General features: G+C 46.5%; 1 protein-coding gene across 8 annotated transcripts in view; it reads right to left on the bottom strand.

Annotated features, from left to right (window-relative positions):
• The window catches only part of SLC7A7 (solute carrier family 7 member 7), a 31793-nt gene that overhangs the window by 7174 nt on the left and 1828 nt on the right, over positions 1 to 22791 (bottom strand). Inside the window, exons 1-5 of one of the 8 annotated variants that reach the window (XM_037017547.2) lie at positions 22327 to 22476; positions 21567 to 21703; positions 17783 to 18322; positions 13838 to 13957; positions 4124 to 4180 (exon numbers count right to left, since the gene is read on the bottom strand). In XM_037017547.2, the coding sequence (XP_036873442.1) occupies positions 4124 to 4180; positions 13838 to 13957; positions 17783 to 18281 (676 nt within the window). In that variant the 5' untranslated portion in view covers positions 18282 to 18322; positions 21567 to 21703; positions 22327 to 22476. Of the gene's footprint in view, positions 1 to 4123; positions 4181 to 13837; positions 13958 to 17782; positions 18323 to 19384; positions 19866 to 21566; positions 21704 to 22326; positions 22484 to 22791 lie in introns of those variants that run through there. The other 7 variants (XM_037017546.2, XM_037017545.2, XM_037017548.2 and 4 more) reach the window with 7 other exon arrangements.

Here is a 22791-nt window from a genome sequence, read left to right as displayed (position 1 = left end):
TGAGAAATCCATTGCCCCCCAAAAAGTTACAATCCACTACTTCAGAAGAAATCCAAGAAGGGAAGCCCACACATGCTGTGAGGCTGACCAACAGCCCCAGGATGTGGCAGGGAAGAAAATCAAAAGAAACAATTCTGAAGCTCAGCAGAATGTTCCTCAATCCCCCACCAACCTTTTAGGCAGGCAGGCAGGCAGGCACACTCACACCTTCCCCACTGTGGCAGAGTGAATCGCCCCACTGCTCCCTCTGTCCCAGCTCAGCAGCTGGGGCACTGAAAGGAGGGTAAACAGAGCTTCTCCCAAGGGATCCGAGGGCAAGGTCAGAGTCAGCCTGCCTTACCAGCAGTGAAAGTGAGCCCAGGGCTGAGCTTGCCTGCCTCAAGCCATCAATGCAGGAAGTACTCCCTGCCTCAGCTCTGGCAGTGGAGTGTCCTCAGTGTCCCTAGTCCTTCTGTTTTGTTGTGTCCTGGCCTCATCACATGCTGGCCCAGAGGCAACTTCACCCAGAAAAGCAGGAATGACCAGCCTCTCCGAATAGTTGGCCATCTCTGTCTCTCCTCCTCCTTTACACCCCCCCTGTTCTACTTGCTGCCCAAGTTCTTTTCTACCCTTCTGGAGAAGGGGCATTCCTATCCTACACAAACACTTGCCTTCCTGCCTAATAAGACAATAAACAACCCAGCCTTATTACGGGGCTGGGCAAAAATGCACCAAGAATTCCAGGTCACACCAGTGTTAATAATTAAAGACACACGTGTACAGTCTCCACAGCCACAGGCAAAATGACCAAAGTGCCTGTATCTCACCCTCCACAAATCTCCTCCTCAGCCAGTCACTCATCCTTTACTCCCTGCTGGCCTGCCTCCAGCCATTCAACAGCCCTCCCACCCCCTTCTTCCCATCCTGTAACTGCTACCCCTTATCTCTGGGCTCTGCTGCTAGCTCACAAATACAACACAAGCCAGGCTTCTGACTCAAAACACCAGGGACAACTGATGCTTCCATCTTCATAGTTAATGGGATCCCCTAATTCAAACTGGTGGCTAGCCCTCAGGGGAGCCACAGGTCACAACACCAGCGGGGACAGGCTTAAGGGACCAGTGCTGATTCAGTCAGTCTGCAGCCATGTGCCACAAGGTTCTGTTCTCAGCTCTGTCCAAGGATGTGGGCAGAAAAAAGCCGACGTATCATCCTTTACTACAACAAATTCTGAAATGAAAACACATGGATTTTTTTCATTTTAATCCCTACAGTTTCTTGGCTCAAGTTCCATATCCATCCATTTGTGTCCCTCTTACCTGTATTCCCCACTCCCCCACTCAGCCTTATTTCTGACTTCTGACTTCTAACCCACCCCCTTGCCCTGATCCACTCTCTACTGAGCACGGTGGATTTGCATGAAGGGAATCCTATGGAAGGAAACCAGGGAGCAGAGGAACTGCCTGCAGACAGTCCTCACTTCCCCAGAGCCCAGCTTCCTCCAGGGACTCTGAGCCTGGAAACAGCAATGGGTACATCAGGCATTGTCCCCACCCACAGCGGATACAGCAGCCCTGAGGCCCCAGAGCCCAGCCAAGTTCTTGCAGTGGAACCCAACCTCCTGCTTCAGAGGCAGCGAAAGGAGGGGACAATGGGGTTAAGAAAATATGGACACGACTTCAAGTTACCCTCAAGGACAGAGAGACCCTACCCTCCTACCTCTAGGTGCAATTCAATCTCCACCCAACACTGGGCCAAGTCCACAGGAAGATGGTCTGAAATCACCTTGGACCCTTGACTCAGGTACAACTTCATTACTACTTTGACGTCCTGCTTTGAAGGAAGGAGAACCTGCAAAGAAGTCAGTCCTGTAACCACCTCAAGGGATGGACCTGAATGGTCATTAACCCAGCCTACATGGGTTCCCCAGAAGTAAGAAGCTAGTTTTGGCACTAAGTCCCAGCATCAGCTCCAGAACTAAAAGCAAGAAAAGCACCCGCCTCGGTTGATCTAGAACAGAAGCCCACTTGGGATGAGATGCCCAGATTTACTTTAATGTCCAAACTGAACAGTCCCTGAAAAAGAACATTAAGCCTACAATTCTCTTAGCACCATTAGTTTTAAATACATACAACATAACACACAAAACTTAGGTTGCTATTTAAGCCATTTTCTGCTTCAAATTCCCAGAGATTATAAAACCCCACATGTTTTATTAGATAATGCATACCATTTTTAAAGAGATCAATAGTCTTCTTTCCACTAAGCCAAAACCATCTTCCTCACAGCTTCCACCTGGTCGTCTTAGACTGCTCCTCTCAAGCTGCACAGAATCAAGCTAAATCCTCTTCCACACAACAGCCCTTCTTAGCATTAAACATTGTCCTTGAGTCTCTCCTCCTTCAGGCTAAAAACCCTGTTTCTTCAACCTCTTGTGTGACAAATACGGCTTCCAGACCACTCACCAACCCAGTTTTCTCCTGCACATTCACTTCACTTCATCAGTGTCTCCCTGGAAACCACATACGCACACAGAAAACTCCAGACATTACTATGGACTGTGGAGTCTTCTGTGTGAATTCACTTTCAGCTACAATTCCATTCCCCACCTCAAACTGATGAGCTTTTCCCTCTCCTACTTTTTCCCCTTAATTTTATCAGGTGGTTCAAAAGCCTTCAATTTTGTGAAATCTGCAAATTTGATCAGCATACCTCCTGGGTCTTCACAGAAGTAAATGATAAAAATGTTGACTCGACAGGCAGATCCCTGTGGCCTCTACAGGCCTTCCTCTATGCTGTCATTATCACACAACATCAACCAAGATTCCACCAAACTACTCTTTCACCTAGTCCATCTTTTTCTCCCTTGTCAAGAGTATCATGAGAATTTGCCAAGAACCTCTCTAAAAGCTGTATACACACCTCTGCTCTAGCAATCTAATGATGCCATCAAATGATCATTTCAAACAAAATTAGTACTTATTTATGCTAGAATGTTTAAGTTATATCATTGTACTACTCAAAAGTTAGAAAGAACCCAAGTGCCAATCAATGGTAGAGTAGCTAAATATAGCAGAACACTAAACAGCAGTGAGAATGAACTATCTACAACTACAGACAAAAAAAAATTGATGAACTTCACAAACATATTAACAAGCCAGACACAAAAGAGTACGTATTCTTTATATCCATTTACATATTAAAAAATCAAATAAAACTAACCTAGAAGTCAGAACAGTAATTTCTCTTCATGCAGAACAGTAAGATCCCAGAGATGGGAAAAAAAGATGGCAGTGTAGGAAGGCATGGCAAAAATCTCCTCCCAAAATCACATAGAACACAAAAACACAGCAAATCCAACTAGGCCTGAAATCAGCCAGAGGACTGCAGAGCTGACCCGCACATCTGGGGAAGAAGAGGGGGACTTACAGAAAAGGGTAAAGTGACAAGGCCGCAATCCACTGGAACCCAAGCCCTCCCCCAACCCTGGCCCACAAGGTGGAAGAGAACCGGAGCAGGGAGGGCATAGAAGCCCAGGGCCCTGAACACCTGACCCTGGAGATCTGCTCCAAGAATACGAGCCCACATTACACGGTGCCCTGGTGACTGGTGCGGCTAGACAACAGAGAAGGGCTGAACACCCAGGAGGCTGAGATCCCAGCTGCCTGTGGAGAACAGTAAGTTCCCTTCATGTGTGCATGGGTGGCATAGAGGAGTAACTGGGGAGATCACAAGAGAGGAGGTTCAGGGGTTGGTTTCTTGATGCAGATGCTGATTATACATATGTGTTTAATTTGTGAAAATTCAACAAGCTGTACACTTAGGATATGGGCACTGTTCCTTTTGTATATTATACCTGAATAAAAAATTAAAATTGAATAAAAAGTGAGGTTAGCTTAATAGCTTGTTTTTAGTGCATACATACAGATTTCTAGAGATCCTCCTTTCTGCTCCCCATACTTTACTAACCAGATATAACAGACAAGCCTAGAATTTGGGCAGTAATCAACTTCAAATTATCAGTGCATAATGCTCAGAATACACCTCTTTCTCCTTAGAAAGACAGGTTATCACTTATGCTAGGCTGAATTATGGCCCTGGAGGCATAAGAGTAGGTGCGAGAAATACCTGACAGACTACCTACCGCTGGCTCTGAAGATGGAAGGGGCCATGAGCCAAGGCACTGAGCAGTGTCCAGAAGCTGGAAAAGACAAGAACATGGATTCTCCCCTAAAGCCTCCAGAAAAGAACATAGCACTGCTAACACCTTGAATTTTAGAGTTTAACTCCCCAAGCAGATGCATTTCAGACTTCTGACCTCCAGAACTGTAAGATAACTAATCTGTATTGTTGTAAGTCACTAAGTTAATGGCAATTTGTTACAGCAGCAATAGGAAACTAATACATCACTTGGTAGCTTCCCTTTCACACCCTTCTTGTTCTCCAAGACCCTTGAGATGCCTGGTGGTGATTCTGTCATGTCAACTATTTTTCAGTTCTTTCCAATTGTCTGCAGGTAGGTAGTTAAAAACATTTAAATCAATGACATGCCTTATTACTCTCTTTTCAACTCTCTTGGTCTTGTACTGTTGGTCTGTTGGTTTTACTGAGTCCTTTCTAGGTTAGCAATCCTTCCACCAGGTAAAGTTAGGAGAAAAATGGAAGTGTGGTCTTCTCTGTTCCCTCTACCACCTATTGTCATGTAACTGCTCCGGGGCATCCCACATTGCCCTTGCTGCCTTCACTCTCAGCATTGCTCTCAGAACTTCTTACTGTCCTCAGTTGCTTCTTCAAGTGTTAGTTCAGGCTGGGCATCACCCTCAGGACACTCTGCTTGCACTTCTGCGCCATTCCTGTAGTTAGTCTCGGTTATGCCACCTTGAACCACCTCTTATGTATCTTGCTTCTAAAAATCTAAGTTTATCAAACAGCAATGTGTTCAGTCACACTGATTGCTTCAGATGATTCTCTTTTTCTTCCTAAATAAGAATTTTCACCTTTTTTATCAGAATTTCATTTTGGAAAATCTCCTGGTCTTTTTTTTTTTTTTAATTCCCGGCCACAAGATAGTTTCTTCCCCTGAACTTTTCTGCATTCTCTTTGTCAAAATTTAGAGTGCGTTTCTGAGAAAATCCAACATTTCTTTTCCTAGGAGGTACAAACTGAGCATAGTCACTTTCTCACAAGAATTCCACACTTCCTCTGATTATATTAAATAATGATGATGATGATAATTATTATAATAAATAAGTGGTTATATTAAATAAGATTATGATAATTATTATTATTATAAATAAATCTTTATCCTTAGAGATGCACTAAAGCCATTAAATGGTATGAGGTCTTGGATTTGCTTTAAATAACCCAATGGGGTGAGAGACGGGTATTGAAAATCACTCATGGTGGCGCTTGGACCCTGGGAGTTCATCGTATTATTCACTCTACTTTTGTATGTTTGAAGTTTTCCATAATAAGCCATCTTTTTAAAAATTTATAGAGGTACTGCTTCTAACGGAATGAAACTGATTTTAGCAAAAGATGCTCAGGGAGTTGAGGTTCCATTGTACCATATCTTCCCTTTTACACAAATTTTATCATCTTTATTAGGAAAGCAAAACATTTATTGTCCCTCTGATCTCATGGTATACAGTATATGCCCACAATTACATCATTCCTATTTCTTTTTATCTTCTTGTTCTCTTCACCATGCTTCTTCTCTTAGAATGGGGACTTATTTCCGTGAGTTATTACTATAGGAGACCTTCAGGAAAATTCCCTAACTGGAACTTGAGAGCCTCTTACAGCACCATGTAATAATTCATCTCCCCAAGATAAGCATATGGGATTAACAGAGGCCAGTGTCTTTGTACTATGAGAGATGGGCCCCATATCTGTAGGCCAGGAGAGAGGCAAGACCTCTGTTTAGCTTTAAGAAGAGACCCTTCTGCGGGCAGAGAACTGGAAGTAGTACAGAGGGGTACTGTTCACTACATTGCTGGGAAAGAAAGGAAAAGCAAGTAAAATCCTTTGACAGATCTCTATATCTTGGTGTGCTGAATCTCCCTCTCCCTGCAATCAAAAGAATCAAAGCATGACTTTGCCCCGGAGGGAGCAGGCATCCTTTATTATAGCAGATCCTCATACACGTACACCCCTCTTTGATACACTGTATCAATCTCAGCTCTTCTATGAAATCTATCACTTTTGAACAAGAGATAGTCTTTCATTGTCATATTCTAGTCAAATATGAAACTGTTTCCTCCTTGCAATAGGAGTAAAAAACAAATTTTCATTAGCCTTTTAATGTTTATAGATACAAGTCCAAAAGCATCATTCCCAATCTTCTATTTTCTCTAAATGCATTAATAAGCAACTTTTCCACCTCTATTCTCCTTTCTATGTAATACCTCACAACCTCCAAAATATCCAGATTTATACTTTAACGTGTGCATTTTTCTCCTTTCTTGTAAAAAATTTCCATGTAAAGTTTTAAACCCTTCCCAATCCCTATGAAATCTGCTCTCTCCCTTACCAGAGCCTATGCTTCTGGTTTTTTAGCACTTAGTCTAGTACTCTGTTCTGTGTTCTTTTTTCTTTCACATACACAGCCTTCACTTGACAGAGATTTATCACCTGCCTCCTCAGATGATACATCTCAGGTATCTTTTGACAGCTGATGTCATTCATCCCATAGTAACCAGCAGAAGGATAGTGGTCTGTGAACTTAATAGTGTGAGCCAGCTCTTATGTTGCTCAAGAAAACTGCACAGCTCTGCATTAGGCTGGTCTCCGTAAAGTCAGTCATACCAGAACCCCTTCTGGTACGCTCAAGCTGGCTAATTCCCAGGTGTCATCAGAATACTCTACCGCAGAAGGACCAGATAAAAGTTTTCTGAAAAAACCTCAGCTATGTTGCATAAACCCAGAAATGTCAAGTCTTTCCTCCTTTTCTCTGCTGTATCTCCATTTGTTTTGTGTGTGTTATTTAATGCTGGCTTAGGATAGTCTCTACACCTTAAAAATCATTTTTGTTTCCTCACTTCCTTGAGGTATTCTTTCCATCCTTCCTTGTTGCTGTTCTCTCTCTCAGATAGCAGGGTCCTCAAACTCTTTTACCTTTTCAGGCTACAGAACCATGTTGCTTACTCAGGCATCATGGCTGACAACATCTGGCAAGAAGACATCCCGAGCGTAAACCCTATGGGTCACTGGACCAGATTCCTCCTACTCTGCCTCCTGGAATTCAGTCAGCACTGTAGTCACCATGGCTCTACACCACTCTGGGGCAGCAGGTGGACAGTTTGTACCAGGGGGCTCTCATGTTAAATGGCTCCATCTGCTCTCTTCCCAAAGCCAGCAAGGCCTGGTTAATCAGCTCCTTCCTGGTTTGCTCAGCCAGGTCCAGTTCAGATCCTTGGAAACAGGCCCCCAAGCCTGAGTGAGCATCAAAATTACCTGAGGAATGTTTACCTACAGCTCTGAGGCTCCACCCCAGGAGTTCTGCTGCAGAGGCTGAGAGAGGGTTTCCCAGGGGAGCCTGATGCTCTGCCCACCTTGGGTATGCTACCTTAGCAGTCACTACAGGAGATGATCACATACAGAACAACCTAGATCAGAACAAGCCCAACCCCTTCCCTTAGCTCAACACTCCTCTATCCTAGCTACACATCGGTGTCACTTGACAAGGTTTAACAAAGTCCAGGGCTCCAGCCCCACCTGGGCCAATAAGTCAGAAAGTCTGGAGTGGAGTACAGGCATTGCAGTGTTGTTGTGTGTTTTTTTTTTGTTTTGTTTTTTTAATTAAGGTATCATTAATATACACCCTTATGAAGGTTTCACATGAAAAACATTGTGGGTACTACATTCACCCATATCATCAAGTCCCCCACAATACCCCATTGCAGTCACTGTCCATCAGTGTAGTAAGATGCCACAGAGTCACTACTTGTCTTCTCTGTGCTACACTGTCTTCCCCAGGATCCCTCCCATACCATGTGTACTAATCATAATGCCCCTCAATCCCCTTCTCCCTCCCTCCCCTCCCCTTTGGTAACCACTAGTCCCTTCTTGGAGTCTGTGAGTCTGCCACTGCAGTATTTTTAAAGTTCCCCACATGAGTCTAAAACATGATGATGACAATTGAGAACACCTCTTCCCAAGGGCCCTGTCACTTCTCAGCAACAACTTTTCTGCTTCCTCAATGCTCATTCTCCAAGCCAATTCCCATTCTTCTAACCAATAGTTCATATTTATTAGCTTGGGGGAGCAAGGACAGAGAGGAAGGGGCCATGAGTTTTGTTTTATTTTAACCCCTGGGTGATTCCAATGTACAGCCAGGGTTGGAACCCACTGTCCCTAGCTCTTCCCCAACCACTTCTAGGCTATTCTCTCAGCCTCTTCTGAGGCTAATAGAACAGGAAAAGGAAGAAACTAAGGGTAAACCCCTAAAGAGCCTTGAGGATCAAGCCAGCACAGAGCTCTACCCCCATCTCTGCTGGTGAAGTTTCTTCCAAAGTTCACAGTGAGCCCACATCAGAAAGAACCGAAGGCTCTGACTTCAGCCTGTTCACTGCTGTGAATGTGGGATGTGAAATGTAAGCTTCCTCACCTCCAACCTAAAATGGCTCTGGGAAATCCCCTCTAGGCAAGGTAACTAGCTTCCAAGAATAAAGTTCAAAGGGCAAAAACCAGTTGGAGGTCCCAAATCTAGCTGTTCTACCTCATTAGCCACAAATACATGAAGTCAGTCATTCTGGTACCAGACACTGCACAAGGACATGTAGCCAAGCTCTCAAATACACACACAGAGATCAGAAGTCCTCTGGAGTCCCCAAGCAGCACTAGCAGACTCTGGGTGAGCTGCCTGCCCTCCCCTCTGTCCAGCTCCCACAGTGGCCCTCAGCACCCCCTCCCTCCACCACGCTGAGTGCCAGAAGTACACAACGTCCTTCTTGGCTAAGCTTCATTCATCCAGATGACATTTACTGAAGCACCTACTACATTCGAGTCATTAGGGTCAAGAGTCAGGGACACAAGGACTCTGCTTGATCCCTAAAGAACAGTGCTCTGTTCCCAGGGGGCCCCAAATAGGCACTACTGGCTGACTGGTACAGTGGGCAGACCAAAGGCACAGGAAGTCAAAAGTGTCATTAGTGAAAGGCAAAAGACTACGTCGCAGAGTGGCCAAGTGTAGGCGAGGCAGGAGGAGAAATGCCCAACACTGCTAATGGTGGGCAAGAGCACACTGGCTCCAGAGAAAGGGCAGTCAGGCAGAGCTGGACTTCTGGACACCTAGCCCTGACTCTGCCAAGAGAAAAGCTCCACCTCTCCTCTCTGATCTCTGAGCTACTATAAAATTAAAACTATTTCTAAGTTATCCCAAAACAGAATGTAGAAAGAAAAAGCTTTAGAAATTAATTAGATGCAATGGCTGAATATAATTTTCAGTAGTACCTACCATCTGCGACTGACACTTATGTGTTAGGCCATTTACTTCATCTAATTTAATCTGACAGAGTAGGTTTATCATCTTTATCTTACAATTGAGAAAACTGAGGCCACTCTGCCAGTGGCCAGCTCCAAACCTTGTATACATCCCACCACATGATGTGCCTCCCTATCTGTACGCAAGGATGTGGGGCTGGGAGTGGGATTATCTCCTCCTGGGCTAATGGGGCTTCAGGCTACAGAGAACTGGAGCAATCCTCAAAGAACTCTGAGAAGTCAGAATTATCAGCTTCAGGAGGGTCCATCTGCATACCTCACAGTACCCTGGACAGGACAGCAAGGTTCCTTCAGAACTCAGAATTCATTCATTCATCCCCATCCATCCATCAAGCATATACTGAGCACCTACTGTGTTCCAGGCCCTGTGATAAAGACCAGTCTCCACCCTGCACAGAAAAGTGAACATGGACACTTATAAGAACTGAGAGACAACCCATCCAGTCTGGGGCCTCAAAGGGGGTACAAAGGGGCACCAGAACCAGTTACCAGGACTGAGTGGATGGAGGTTAGTGCTGGGGTTGGGGGAGGAGAGGAGTTCCTGGCAAGAGGGCACCATGTGATTACCCTGACAATGAAATCAGCAGTGAATGAAGTCACCCGTGCATACAAAACACTTACCTAAGCAATAATCAGTAAATGATTTCAAGGTCTACCAGCATGCTAATCTACCTAGGGCTGTAGTTGATTAGCAGTTCTAAAGTACTATGCCTGTAAAGAGACAGCAAGCCACTCTGAAAGGTGCAGAAACTCTATTTGCTCTCTTGAAATTCTCACTATTTAAGAAAAAAAGATGAAAGTCTGGCAAAAATATAGATCACACCTCTACGAGGTAGAGATCCCACTCTACAGTTGAAGAAACTGAGGCTAATAAATCCAACCTGTCTGAGTCCATGCTTTGAACCACCATCCACTGCTGCCTCCCAATGGGATGAGGACAGCCTGTCTCCATTTCCTCCCCTTCCCTTGTCTGATGTCCACTCAATTGAAGGGACTGATAGTTTTCCTTGACCTCCTAGTTGCCAGTTCCATTCTTTATCTTACTAATAGTTCCTCCAGAAAGGCTACCTTTGAGCATAAGCCCACCACCCTTGGGCCTTCCCCAGCTCCCACATCACACTAGCCACACTGCGTTAGAGTGGTGCACTTACCTGTCTCTCCCATCAACTGTGAGCTAGAGGGCAAACAAGTAACAGTCATCCTTGGGTCTTGCTTAGAACTAGGCACAGAGTAGATATTCAGATTTCACTGGCTGAATCAAAAATCTCTCTGAAATCTGACTCCACCCTCACTGCCCTGAAATCTCCCTCTTCAAAGTCACCAGTGACCTCTAAGTTGAAAAGTCCAAGCAACACCACTCCTTGTCTAGCTTGACCTCTTAGCAGATTGGACACTGTTGGCCACTGGCTCCTCAAATTGCTCTCCTCCACTCACCATCTCTCATTTCCCTCCTATCTCTCTACTACTTCTCCAACTTTTTGCAGACTATTTATCCATCAGTGTTGGTATTCTTCAGAATGCTGCCCTGAGCCCTTTTCTACTCCCCTTCTACATCCTGTCCCAAGATCATCTCATCTGCTACTGTGATTTCAATGATACACTGATGTTTCCCAGAAGTGTATCACCAGCCCCAACTGTCATGATTTCAGATACATACGAATATCCAACTACCCAGGCACAAAATTCAGCCTATCCAAAACATCAATTTCTCTCAAACTTACTGCTCCAACAGTATTCCCCCTGTAAGCAACTGGCATCACCACCCAGATGCTCAAGCCAGAAACCTTGGACGTCTTGTCATCGACCTCTACCCATCAGTGTCCAAGCCTTAACCAGTCTCATCCCCAAAATATGACTGCAGTCCTTGCCATCATCCTCTCACCAAGATCATGGCAGCAGCTCCTTAACGATCTCCCTGCTTTCAGTCCTGTAAACTGAAGCTGGAGTAACCTAAAATCACAAATTTTAAAATCTAAATCATAAATGTGACTCTCCTGCTTTAAAAGCCTCATGAGGTTTTTCATTGCCTTGGGAGAAAGTCCACCAAACTCCTTAATATGGTTCATGTTATAGATCATGTTTTCCAGGGATGTCTCAATATCTCCCATCGCACATGCTTTTCAGACAATGTGTTTGATGGTCCACCCATAAAGAGGTAGAGTTGATGCCTCTTCTCTTGCAAATGGGTGGTCTTCTGTTAAGGTTTCCACCTGTAGAGTACAGCAGGAGCAACATCCTGTGACTTCAAAGGCTAGGACATAAAAGGCAATGCAGCTTCCACTCTGGAAGCCTTCAGCTGCCAAGCAAACAGTCTGAGTGCTCTGAGGCTGCCATTATGGGAGGAAGCTCAATGGAAAGGACCCAACACAACTTGAGAAGATGCGCAGGTAGTCCCCATCTTCTTCAGTGCCCTGTGCCAGCTCCTGCCACCAGCTGAACACAACCACATGAGACTGAGCCAGAACTGCCCCACCTAGCCCTTCCCAAATTACTGAGCCACAGAAATCATGAAAGAATAAAATGACTATTGTTTTAAGCCACTAAGTTTTAAGTGACCAATTAAACAGAAATAATAATTGGAATAGTTTATAAAGCCTATCCTATGACCTCCATCTACCTCTGCAGGCCAACTCTCAACATTTCCCACATTAAGCTCAACACCAGCCCACCCTGAACTCCTTTCCATGTCTTTAAGATGTCCGTCCTTTCTTGTCTCCAACTTTTTCTACATCCTGTTCTTGCTGCCAGAGGTGCTCCTCTTCCCTCTCTATTCTACTGGTTAGTTCTTCTTCATCATTCAGGTGTCAGCTTTAACTTCCTCATGGAGTTTCTCAACTCCTAGGCTGCTGCAGTCTTCTCCTGTGGCTCCCTGTGCCTCACAACTAAACATTCCTCATAATCCACTGTAATCATGTGTTGGGTTGCCCATCCTGCCCACCCCCATCGTCCCTCCAGCACGTGCACACACAGACTGAGAGCTCCATAAATACAATCCTCAGGGCTGGGAAAATGGCAAGTGCTTCATGAATATTTGTTGAATGCACAATCTCCAGCCCCATCTCTTTCCTGAGCTCCAAAATGGGCGCATCAACCTACTACCCTACAAATAACTTGCAAATTCCACAAGATTCCATCCTCTCCCTCCCTGTAAATAATGCCGCCACCTACCAGTTATTCAGACCAGGAACCTCATCTCATCGTTCAAGGAATATTTATCAAGCTCCTTTCTTTGTTTCTTTGCTGCAGATATAGTGGGCCATAGGGCAGGCTCAGCCCCTATGGCACAGAATTACAGGCTGGTGGACCTTTCCCTTGTCACCTCCCCATCTCTTACCTCTTACATCACATATCCCAGTAAGTATCGTTGGTTGTACTGGTTATATGTTCTAAATCACTCTCTGATCTGTCCCCTCCTGGAGACATCATCTCCTGAATAAGCCACACCCCACTGCCAATGCCATTGTTCAGGATTTTGTCATTTCCTGCCCAGATTGCTAAGAGCTTCCTAATCTGTGTCTCTGCCTCCAGCTTTGCTCTTATGTCCCATCCCAGCTCCAGTGTTCCACCACTTAAAACCCTTCAGTGGCTCCTCCTATGCTTTAGAATAAAATCTAAACTGTCCAGGAAGTTTGCCTCATGCTCTAGTCCCTTGCCTCCCTTTGTCCCCCTGCATCTCAATCCCTGCCACACCTGTACCCACACTTTTCTCACCTTTGCCTTTCACTGTCTTTCCCTATACCCAGAATGCCCTTGCCCCTTCTTCAGTCAACAGATATTTACGGAGTACCTGGCAGAAACCCGGCACTGCTCTCAGTGCCAGAGATTCAGCAGCGAACAAAACAAAGTCCTTACTCTCATGATGTTTATATTCTAGAAGGAAAGAAAGACAATAAATGAGTAAATAATTAATGTCAGGTGGTGGTAAGTGCTATACAGAAAAACAAAATAGGAAGGGAGACAGAGTGACCGTTTCGGATAGGCTGGGTTTCTCAGAAGGTATTATTTATGCGAAGACACAAATGGAGTGAGGGAATGAGCTCTCCGGGCATCTGGGGACACCAAGGTCCCAGCAGAACAACAATAAGTACAAAACCCCTGAAACAGGAACATGCCAAGCAAACTGAGGGAAAAGCAGGAGGCCAGTGTCTCTGGAGCAGCATGAAGGTGTGAGAGGTCTGAGAGGAGCCAGACAAGTCACATGGAGGAGGCCATGCAGGCCACGGTAAGTGGATGCTTCGCCTGCCCCTAGGCTCCTTTTCATCCTTCAGTGTTGAATGTGAACATCTCCTGAATACGCCGCACTCCACCCCCATCCACCTCTGACCACATACAGTGTTTAATTAACAATTTTCACCTGTCTCCTTGACCGCACCATGAGTTGTTTCCTGCCGTAGGACTCTACCTTCCAGCTCCACAGTCAGTACATTTTTCTCATGTAATCCAAACTCTCTTCCTTTGTTGTGATTCCATGCCCCTGCAAGCAATTCCCTGATTACCAAATTGGCTTCCCACCGCCAATGGTACTAGGGGGTGCCTTGATAGTGAACACATGCCTCTGGTCATTAGAAAACATACATGTATGCTCACCATTGTACATTAATAGCCTGGCATCAGCATTGACACATCAGCCTCATTTTTAGATGAGACTCAGTGGGAAAATAACCAACTCTGGGTCACAACAACCCAAGGAAAGCAGTGTGTGCAACGGCCACATGAGCAGCCCAGCAGAAGCTCCAGGTGCCCCCTCTACCTCAGCCCATTCTCCCTATTTCAGGTGGCAGCCCTGTGGCCCCCAACCTGTCCAAGCTTGAGTCAGCACCACCTCTGAACACTCCCACCCCCCACATCCAGAAGTCCTGGACATTCCACCTGATAGCTATTTCTTTATCCATCCCGTCACCTCCCATCCCAAGGCCCCACCTATAGTGCAAGCCTTCCCTGCCCTTCATGTGGACTCAGGTTTCAGCTTCCCAAACCGGTCTCTTTACCTTCTGTGTTTCACTCTTTCCAACAACACTCTCCACATGGCCACCAGAATTCTTCCAAGCAAACCTGATTTCACTTCCCCACTTAAAAGCAATAGCTTCCCCCTACTTTCAAGATAAAGTCTGACCTTTTTAGGGAAGAGGTAAAAACCCTCCTGCAGCTGCCCCAGGCTACATTTCCATTCTCTACCTCCTCACCCTCCTCTCCCACCCTACATTCCAGCCACACCACTGACCCAGAATTCCCTGACCACCCCATGCCTTTCTGCACCTCCATGCCTTTCTGCACCTCCATGCCTTTCTGCACCTCCACACCTTTCCACGTGAGGTTCCCTCTGTCAGAATGTCATAGGAGACAGCTAAGTATCTTTTCAAAATTCGATTCAGACATTATGGTCTCTTTGACGTCTTCCTAAGCTCTCTTTGCCATAAGGAGGACGTCGTCCCACCTGCCCAAAGTGCCTCTGCCATTGCACTTATCAGGCTGTGTGACAACTGTTTGTGCACGTTTGTCTCCCACCTGGACTCCATGTTCTCATGGCAAGGGCACATTTTCCTCTTCTTTGTTTTCAAGCACTAAGTAGACTATCTAGCACATACCATGCCCCAAATGCTTTCTGAATGAATGAAAGTTCTATATGAAAGCCCTCTCTTGCTAAACCTGAAGACTTCAGCCCAAGTCCTCCTTTGTGCATGGATTATGGCACACAGAGACAAACTCTGCAGAGTGAAAAGTGCACCAGCCTTGCATTTGCATCTGGGCTCCATATCTATATGACCTTAAGGAAGGAAGGTGCAGTGACTGTTTACTTCTGGGTTTTTGGGGAGAGGAAGTACAATTCGGTGAGAACTATAGATCATGACTCAAGGGTAACATTATTGATGATTATTATGTTTTAAGGTTCTCTCTTGACTACTTATAGGCCTTTTCCTCCCCCTCCTTCCTGGCTTTCCGAATGGTTATGATTAGATAAATGAGGTCTCACTGCATAGATGGTATCCAGACAGAATGTCCTCCTAGGTCTCAGCATCTGACATGCTCTAGGTGCTTATTAAGCAATGGCTGAAGGAAGAAACACATGAATCATATGTCCCTAAATTCTTACAATCTTGGTTGCCCTTCTGAACCATTTTCCATATCTGTGTCCCTCTAGAATTATTACAAAGTCCTACAAGCAACCAAAAGAGAGAGTAATTTAAAACATAATCATCAGTGTTACCATTGAGCCATGACTTACGGTTTTCACCAAATCTCACTTCATCCTCACAGTAGCCTGGAAGCAGTCACAGAACCTTCCTTTCTTCCTTCCTCCCTTCCTTCCTTCCTTATGATCACACAGCTATCAAGTCCAGCCTCAAATGCAAGCCTCAAATGGTGTGCTTTTCACTCTTACCCAGAACTGTCTCAAACATATGCCATAAATGTCATGCACAAAACTCCATGTGTTTTATTAATTGGGTAGCTTTGCAGATTAATCATAACCGTGTCTACTTTGTGTGTATTCTTACAAGGATTTACATGTACATGTTTGTGTACTTGGGTGTAGAAAAGTTTAAGTATGTCTATTCTCAAATTAGAAGCAGCAAATTAAAAACAGGTGACAGTTGGAGGAAAGCACAATGCCAGAATCGAGGAACAACAGCTGTTAGAGATGGCACAGATCAGAATCACAAAAGAATAAAACCTGATGAGCTGAAGTCAGGCCAGCACTCTGAGGCCACTGAGGAAACAAACATTTATCCCCACCCCAGTGGCCTGGGAAGGCCTCATAGTTGAACAACAACAAATGGAGAACTGGGGAGGGAAGAACTGAGCTTCCAGCTTCAGATGATGGGGGAATCTAGCTCTTCCAGAGTGTATTTTTTCTGTTTATCTTGTTAGGGGAGGGAGCACAGACCAGTTGGAGCTAGGAAGTCAGGACTTGGGGTACCTTGGTTCTCACATTAAGAACCCTGAACTTGACTAAGGAGCCAAGACCCTAAACTATATCCTGGTTCCTGGAGGAAGTATGCTTTGGTGTTGCTTTCTGTGGGTGGCAAGAATTGAGATGTGCAATGTGACCCTGAGTCACAAAAGAAATGTCAAGTTATAAGAGCAAGCAAACATATCATTACTATTAAAGAGATCTCAACAAAGAGGGTTAAAGGAATAGAATTCTGGTGCTTCAAGGAAAACAGCCATATGTAGAAGAGAAATTTTGTGACTGATAAAATTCTGGACTATTAAAATTCTGACTTACTGGTGAAATTAATTTATGATCTATCAGTTGTGGGAATGCAGTTATGTATTTTGTGTAGAGTAAGGATTATTCCATCTAAGTAAAATTTCCAAGGTTGTAGTTTTGTTCTGTTTTACAAAAGGGGATCATAGTACACATATAATTCTTTGGTTTGCTTTTTTCCAGAATTTTATCAGTCACAAAATTTCTCTTCTACATATGGCTGTTTTCCTTGAAGCACCAGAATTCTATTCCTTTAACCCTCTTTGTTGAGATCTCTTTAATAGTAATGATATGTTTGCTTGCTCTTATAACTTGACATTTCTTTTGTGACTCAGGGTCACATTGCACATCTCAATTCTTGCCACCCACAGAAAGCAACACCAAAGCATACTTCCTCCAGGAACCAGGATATAGTTTAGGGTCTTGGCTCCTTAGTCAAGTTCAGGGTTCTTAATGTGAGAACCAAGGTACCCCAAGTCCTGACTTCCTAGCTCCAACTGGTCTGTGCTCCCTCCCCTAACAAGATAAACAGAAAAAATACACTCTGGAAGAGCTAGATTCCCCCATCATCTGAAGCTGGAAGCTCAGTTCTTCCCTCCCCAGTTCTCCATTTGTTGTTGTTCAACTATGAGGCCTTCCCAGGCCACTGGGGTGGGGATAAATGTTTGTTTCCTCAGTGGCCTCAGAGTGCTGGCCTGACTTCAGCTCATCAGGTTTTATTCTTTTGTGATTCTGATCTGTGCCATCTCTAACAGCTGTTGTTCCTCGATTCTGGCATTATGCTTTCCTATGATCCCCTTTTTGTAAAACAGAACAAAACTACAACTCTTGAAGGAATAAGAAAAAGTCAGGAAGACCATGTAAACCACTAATGGTGCTTACCACAGGCAACTGAGGGAAGGTGAAAATTGTTTTCTTTTAACACTTCGGTACTGTTCGAATTTTCACACCAAGTATCCATTAATTTCACAAAACTACACAAGTGTTTGTCAGAATCATTCATTTCCATCTCCTCCCTACCGGCAGACTGGACTCACGGCCTGACCTCTGCCCTGGTGCTCCGCCCCCACCTCCTGCCCCAGCCCCACTTACAGATGCAGGCAGCAGCCAGCAGCCGGCCGGCAGCATACGGGGCAAAGCAGCTCGGGAAGAAGGGCTGCACCATGTAGTTTGCAAAGGTGATGGCAATGATGGCCTGGCTTGTGGGCTCGATGAGGAGGAGGGAGGTCCAGAGACGGATGAAGGCAAGGAATCCCCCGAAAGCCTCAAGGATGTAGGCGTAGCTGGCCCCAGATTTCTTAATGGTAGTGCCCAGTTCCGCATAACAAAGGGCCCCAAAGACGGAAAAGAGGCCCCCGACAGCCCAGATGACCAGGGAGAGGCCAAAGGAGGCACTGTACATGAGTACACCCTTGGGGGAGACGAAGATGCCCGAGCCAATCATGTTTCCCACAATCAGACACACGCCATTAAGCAGCGAGATCTCCTTCTTCAGCTGTACCTGCTCCGACCCCGGGCTGGCCTCACTGGCCAAAGGGGAGGCATCTCTCTCATGCTGGGGGGCCACTTCATACTTAATGCAATCAGCCATGTTGGAGAAGAGAGCCTTCACCAACTTCCGGGCATTGCCCTCTAAGGAAGAAAGATGAAGATCTATATCAGGTGGTTGGCAATAACACAGAACTCTCCCCATAGGGGCCAGAACACACCCCCGCCCTCCATTGCAGAGACCTCACCTCTGCCTCCCACCTCCCATTAACCTCTTCTTCTCCAGCTGGCTTGTCAAAACCACCCAACTTGAATTTTTAAGGTCAGGCATTCATTCCCCAGAGAGAAAGCATCTGTTTTTCATCATTACGCTGGTGCTGCCCACCAGATTTACAAAATAGAAAACTAAATGCTGGTTCTATCTGAGCCTGCCATGATATGAGACAGGAATAAGGACAATTTGGCAGTTTCCAAATGTAACCATCAGGATCTCCGCCTGTGTTTTTCATCCTTACCCAAAAACAGTGTCTTCTCTCCAAATTTAGTCTCACCTATCACCTGTGCTGAGATGCCACATTAGGAACCAACCTTGCAAGCAGCTGATCTGTGGGTTATTCCCCCAATACTGCTCTTTCCCCAGGACTTGCGCTCTGGCAAAACTAAAGGCTCCAAGACCTCTGGCCAAAAACCCATCAGCAGCATCCTGCTCAGGCAGCAGCCTGAGTGAAGTCTTCAGCCCTGGCAAAGCCCAGGCAGCCCCACCCCACCCTGGAAGAAGACAGGCTCTTCTCTTTCCATGGCCTTTTTTCAACAGATACCTTTCCCAGTCCCTAGTGTTCAGGACTCCTGCCATCAAATCCCCCCATCAGTAGAGCTGTGTCACCCAAAAAAGTATGAATGAGAGAAGGGCAATCCAAATACACAGCCCAACCCGGAGATGACTGGAGGCAGCTGATGAGCGCTCCCACCCAGGAGGTGCTGCTGAGGGCCCCCAAAGCCGGGGCACGGAAACAGGGGAAGCGGCAGCAGGTGCTGGGCATGGCAGAGCAGGAGACAGCTGGGGGAAAACAGGCGAGGTGGGCCAAGCAAGGGGATAGAAACTGGAGTTAAGGCTCTCGGGAGAGGAACTGAGTGGATACTGCCAAGCAGCAAGAGGGGGTGGGCAAGTTGAGTGGGGCTTAGGGAAAGGGTGGGAAGCACACTCACTCCCTGGCCCTAGGTATAAGCAGGTCCCCGCAGTGGCAGCTAGTGCAGTCCTCCAGGAACTGTGGTCTGACCGCTCCTCCTTTCCAGCCAGCAGTAAAAGGGAAGGCCAGGCAATGCTTATGGATTTAAGTCAAAGTCAAGAAGGGCGGAGAGGGGGAGAGAGGGGGAGGGGAAAGTTAAGCAACTGTCTGGGTCCAAAGTTCACTGGCCCTTCACATCTGCAAAAGGGGTGGCTAGGAACTCTTGGCTCAGCACTTTTTGCGATAAGAAGGCCTCTCTCAGGAATCTCCTTTGTCAGCTTTGCTCCAGGATTGGGAGCGAAGAAAGGATAGTCAGCTGGGCGCAGTTTCTGTAGCCCTGGGGAAGCTGTCTCCAAGCAAATTCGCTGAGGACAGGGCAGTAGCTGAAAAGAGTACACAGCTCCCATCTCTGTCTTCCAGCCCCACCCTAGCCCCACTTCTCTCTCACCCCAAACCAGAAAGGCAAGAAGACTGCACTGTAAACACAAAGGTTTGTCCACTTGCTCAGATTAGAGGAAGCGCGAGTGCAGTCCCTACCCCTCGTGATTGGGTGTCCTAAGAGAACACCGCACACTTCCCCACACACACTGAGGGAGGGAGTGGCTGCCCATAAACTTGGGCCGTTACCACAGGGCTGAGCTGCAAGCTGCTTCCAAGGAAACAAGGTCAAGAAATGAAATGCAAATCTCTGGCTTATCCCACCCAACTCGCGTGCCCTTTCATCCTTAAGAAAACACACCAGGATCTTTGGGGTAAGCGTAAATTCCTAAACACCTTCCCCAATACAAATTTATTCCAATTTCCTAAAAATATGGGGAAATAAGATATCTCTGAGCTAGCCTGACAGAAAAGCCCAGAACAGAGGAAACTGAGCACTTTTTAGAAATCACATAATTCTATCTTTACAGCCTACTTGAACCTGGTATTCCAGGACTCTTACCGATAGAAATAAACCTATCCATTCTGAAATCCCACTGTCTTCCCCTTCTCACACCCCGTCTAACCTTCTCTGTGTTCTACAACCAGAGAATTAAGATCTAAAAATCCCCCTGGGGGTGGGGTGGGGAGAGGGGCTTACCTCTACCCTACATCCTCCCATTCTAGCCCCTTAAATTTTGTTTTTAAACCAGAAGGAGGATCCTGGTGTTAGCCTTCCTAGAGATCATGCTTCTCCCAAGCCATCCTCACAAATACCTGAAATCCACCCAGAGGAGACTCTTCTTTTCTCCCAGCTCCCTTTCTAAATGCTCCTATTATAACAATAGCTGCCGTTTATTGAGCACCTACTCAGGCCAGATACACTGCTAAACATCTAAATGCCTTATCGCATTTAATTCCCCCTGCAGCCCCTTCAAGCAGGCACTAAAATGCGTGCCAGCCTTTGGGATGCCCAGGCTCTAAGCTTTCCTGTCAGTCAGAAAGCACTGCAGATGGCTCTCTAAGATTACATGAGGGAGGAGGTGATTACATTAAAAGGAAAGCCTCTGCCTGCCTTCAGCCTGAAGCCTAGGCTAAAGGCTCCCACAACCCGTCCATCTCCTCCAGACTGCTCCTCCCCTTTTTCATCCCTTTGCATGGATGAGAGGCAATCACAAGTCCTCTCGGCAGCGCGGCTCTTACTAGGATGGCCACTTCTAAGGCAAACAAAACACACGGAAGTACATCATCATGCCTGTCCTTTTAAGACCAAACTCACTGGCCTCAATACTAAGCAATGTAAAGAAAAGGAATGAAGGAGGGACAAATGAAGAGGAAACTAGGGTAAGGTGGGGAGAAAGGTGCACAGGGTTTAGATCCGGCCTGGTGGTATCTGAAAAGTGAAGTCCTCGTGGAAACAGGAGACAGAACCACTGGGGAAGAACCCACATTCCAGGAAACAGCACACCCTAGCGGTCTCACCAGGAAGTGCTACAGGTGGAACCTTTTAACCTGCTTTTCAGTCAGCCCACCAAAACTGGGCAGGGGAGACTGTTTTTCATACAAACCATGCCCCCTCTTTACTCAACCATTGCCTTGCGGCAGCAGCCATACACAACAAGGCAATGTCTTTGGCAGCTCACATTCCTTCCTGAGACCCTGGATCTCGGGGTAATGTTTCCACCATTCAGGCAGCCTGGCACCTGAAGAGCCGCTCCTGAAGGGCTCTCCCACCCTAGGCTTACATTTGAAACTTGCGGAGTCTGCAACCTCAGGAGGTAACAGCGTTAGGACGCACAGCAGCCCTGTCTTTTTCCTGTCTGAGGTACATTCATCGCTGAGGACCTAGTCGGGCTGCAGGACAACACTCTCATTCTCCAGCCTGTGGGAGAAGTTTCAGATTCTGAGGTCGAGGGAACACCGGCGGCAGGGCCCCCAGCATGCAGTGTCCAGCACAGCAGCCAAGGGAAGCCCCACTCCCTGTCCCCACCCGTGAATGACAACACCAAAACATACTTCCGCCAAGAACCAGCACACAGTTCAGGGTCTTACTCAGTCAAGTTCAGGGAGCTAAATGTGAGAACACACTTTCTCCGCCCCCCACCCCCACCATGCCCCAAGTCCTGTCTTCCTAGCTCCAACTGATCTGCCTCCCCTAACAACACAAAGACAAAACAGATACACCCTGTAACAGCTATTTCCCCATCGCCCCAAGCTGGAAGCTCAGACTCTCCCTCCCCAGTTCTCCATTTGTTTTCGTATATTCCACTGTGGCTACGACAGACCCTTAAAAAAAAAAAAGAAAGGAAAAAAAGTGAAACAAGAAATTGTTTACTCCTGTGGCCAGGGCTTCTATTAACATAAGACTGAAGTCTCTGGGCAGAGTGGGCTCTGGGACCGAGAAACAACAGGCTCTGAAGTCTCCCTCAGCCAATTCTCAGGACTCACTCCATCCTCCTCCAGCACTTCCCTCTCACCCACTGCCCCTTCTCCCCCACCTCTTACCTGTCCCGTGACCTTTGGGTAGGGGCAAGGAGGAGGGGCTACCAGCACGCTGGGGAGTGGAGGAGGGGAAGGTGCTGGGACGGGAAATCCAGCCCTACAGCTGAAACTGTAGCAGCTGTTGACTGTGAGGATCAGAAAAGGCAGAGGGTGACGGGGACCGAAATGGAAAACAGGAAAACACATGTGCAATTCTGGCCGGCAGTGGGGAGGGGCCAGGGGATGGGCTGGAGCTGGGACTGCCTGGTTAGACCCAGAGGACCTCCACGCCTGCAACCTCTAGGTGTCTTCACTGTGACTCTTAGCTCCTCCTCTTCCCTACCCAGCCCCTGATGTTCCCTGTCGTCTGTCCCACGTTTACTGAGCACTTAAGCTCTCCCAGTGACTTACAGTGGCCGCCTGATGCCCTTTACAACTCCCTTTTCCCTCAGTCCACTTCCTAATTTCCCACTCACACTGCCCTTGGTC

The sequence above is a fragment of the Manis javanica genome, chromosome 8 (assembly GCF_040802235.1).
Source record: "Manis javanica isolate MJ-LG chromosome 8, MJ_LKY, whole genome shotgun sequence".
NCBI lineage: Eukaryota > Metazoa > Chordata > Mammalia > Pholidota > Manidae > Manis > Manis javanica.
This window is presented reverse-complemented; position numbering and strand designations above follow the sequence as displayed.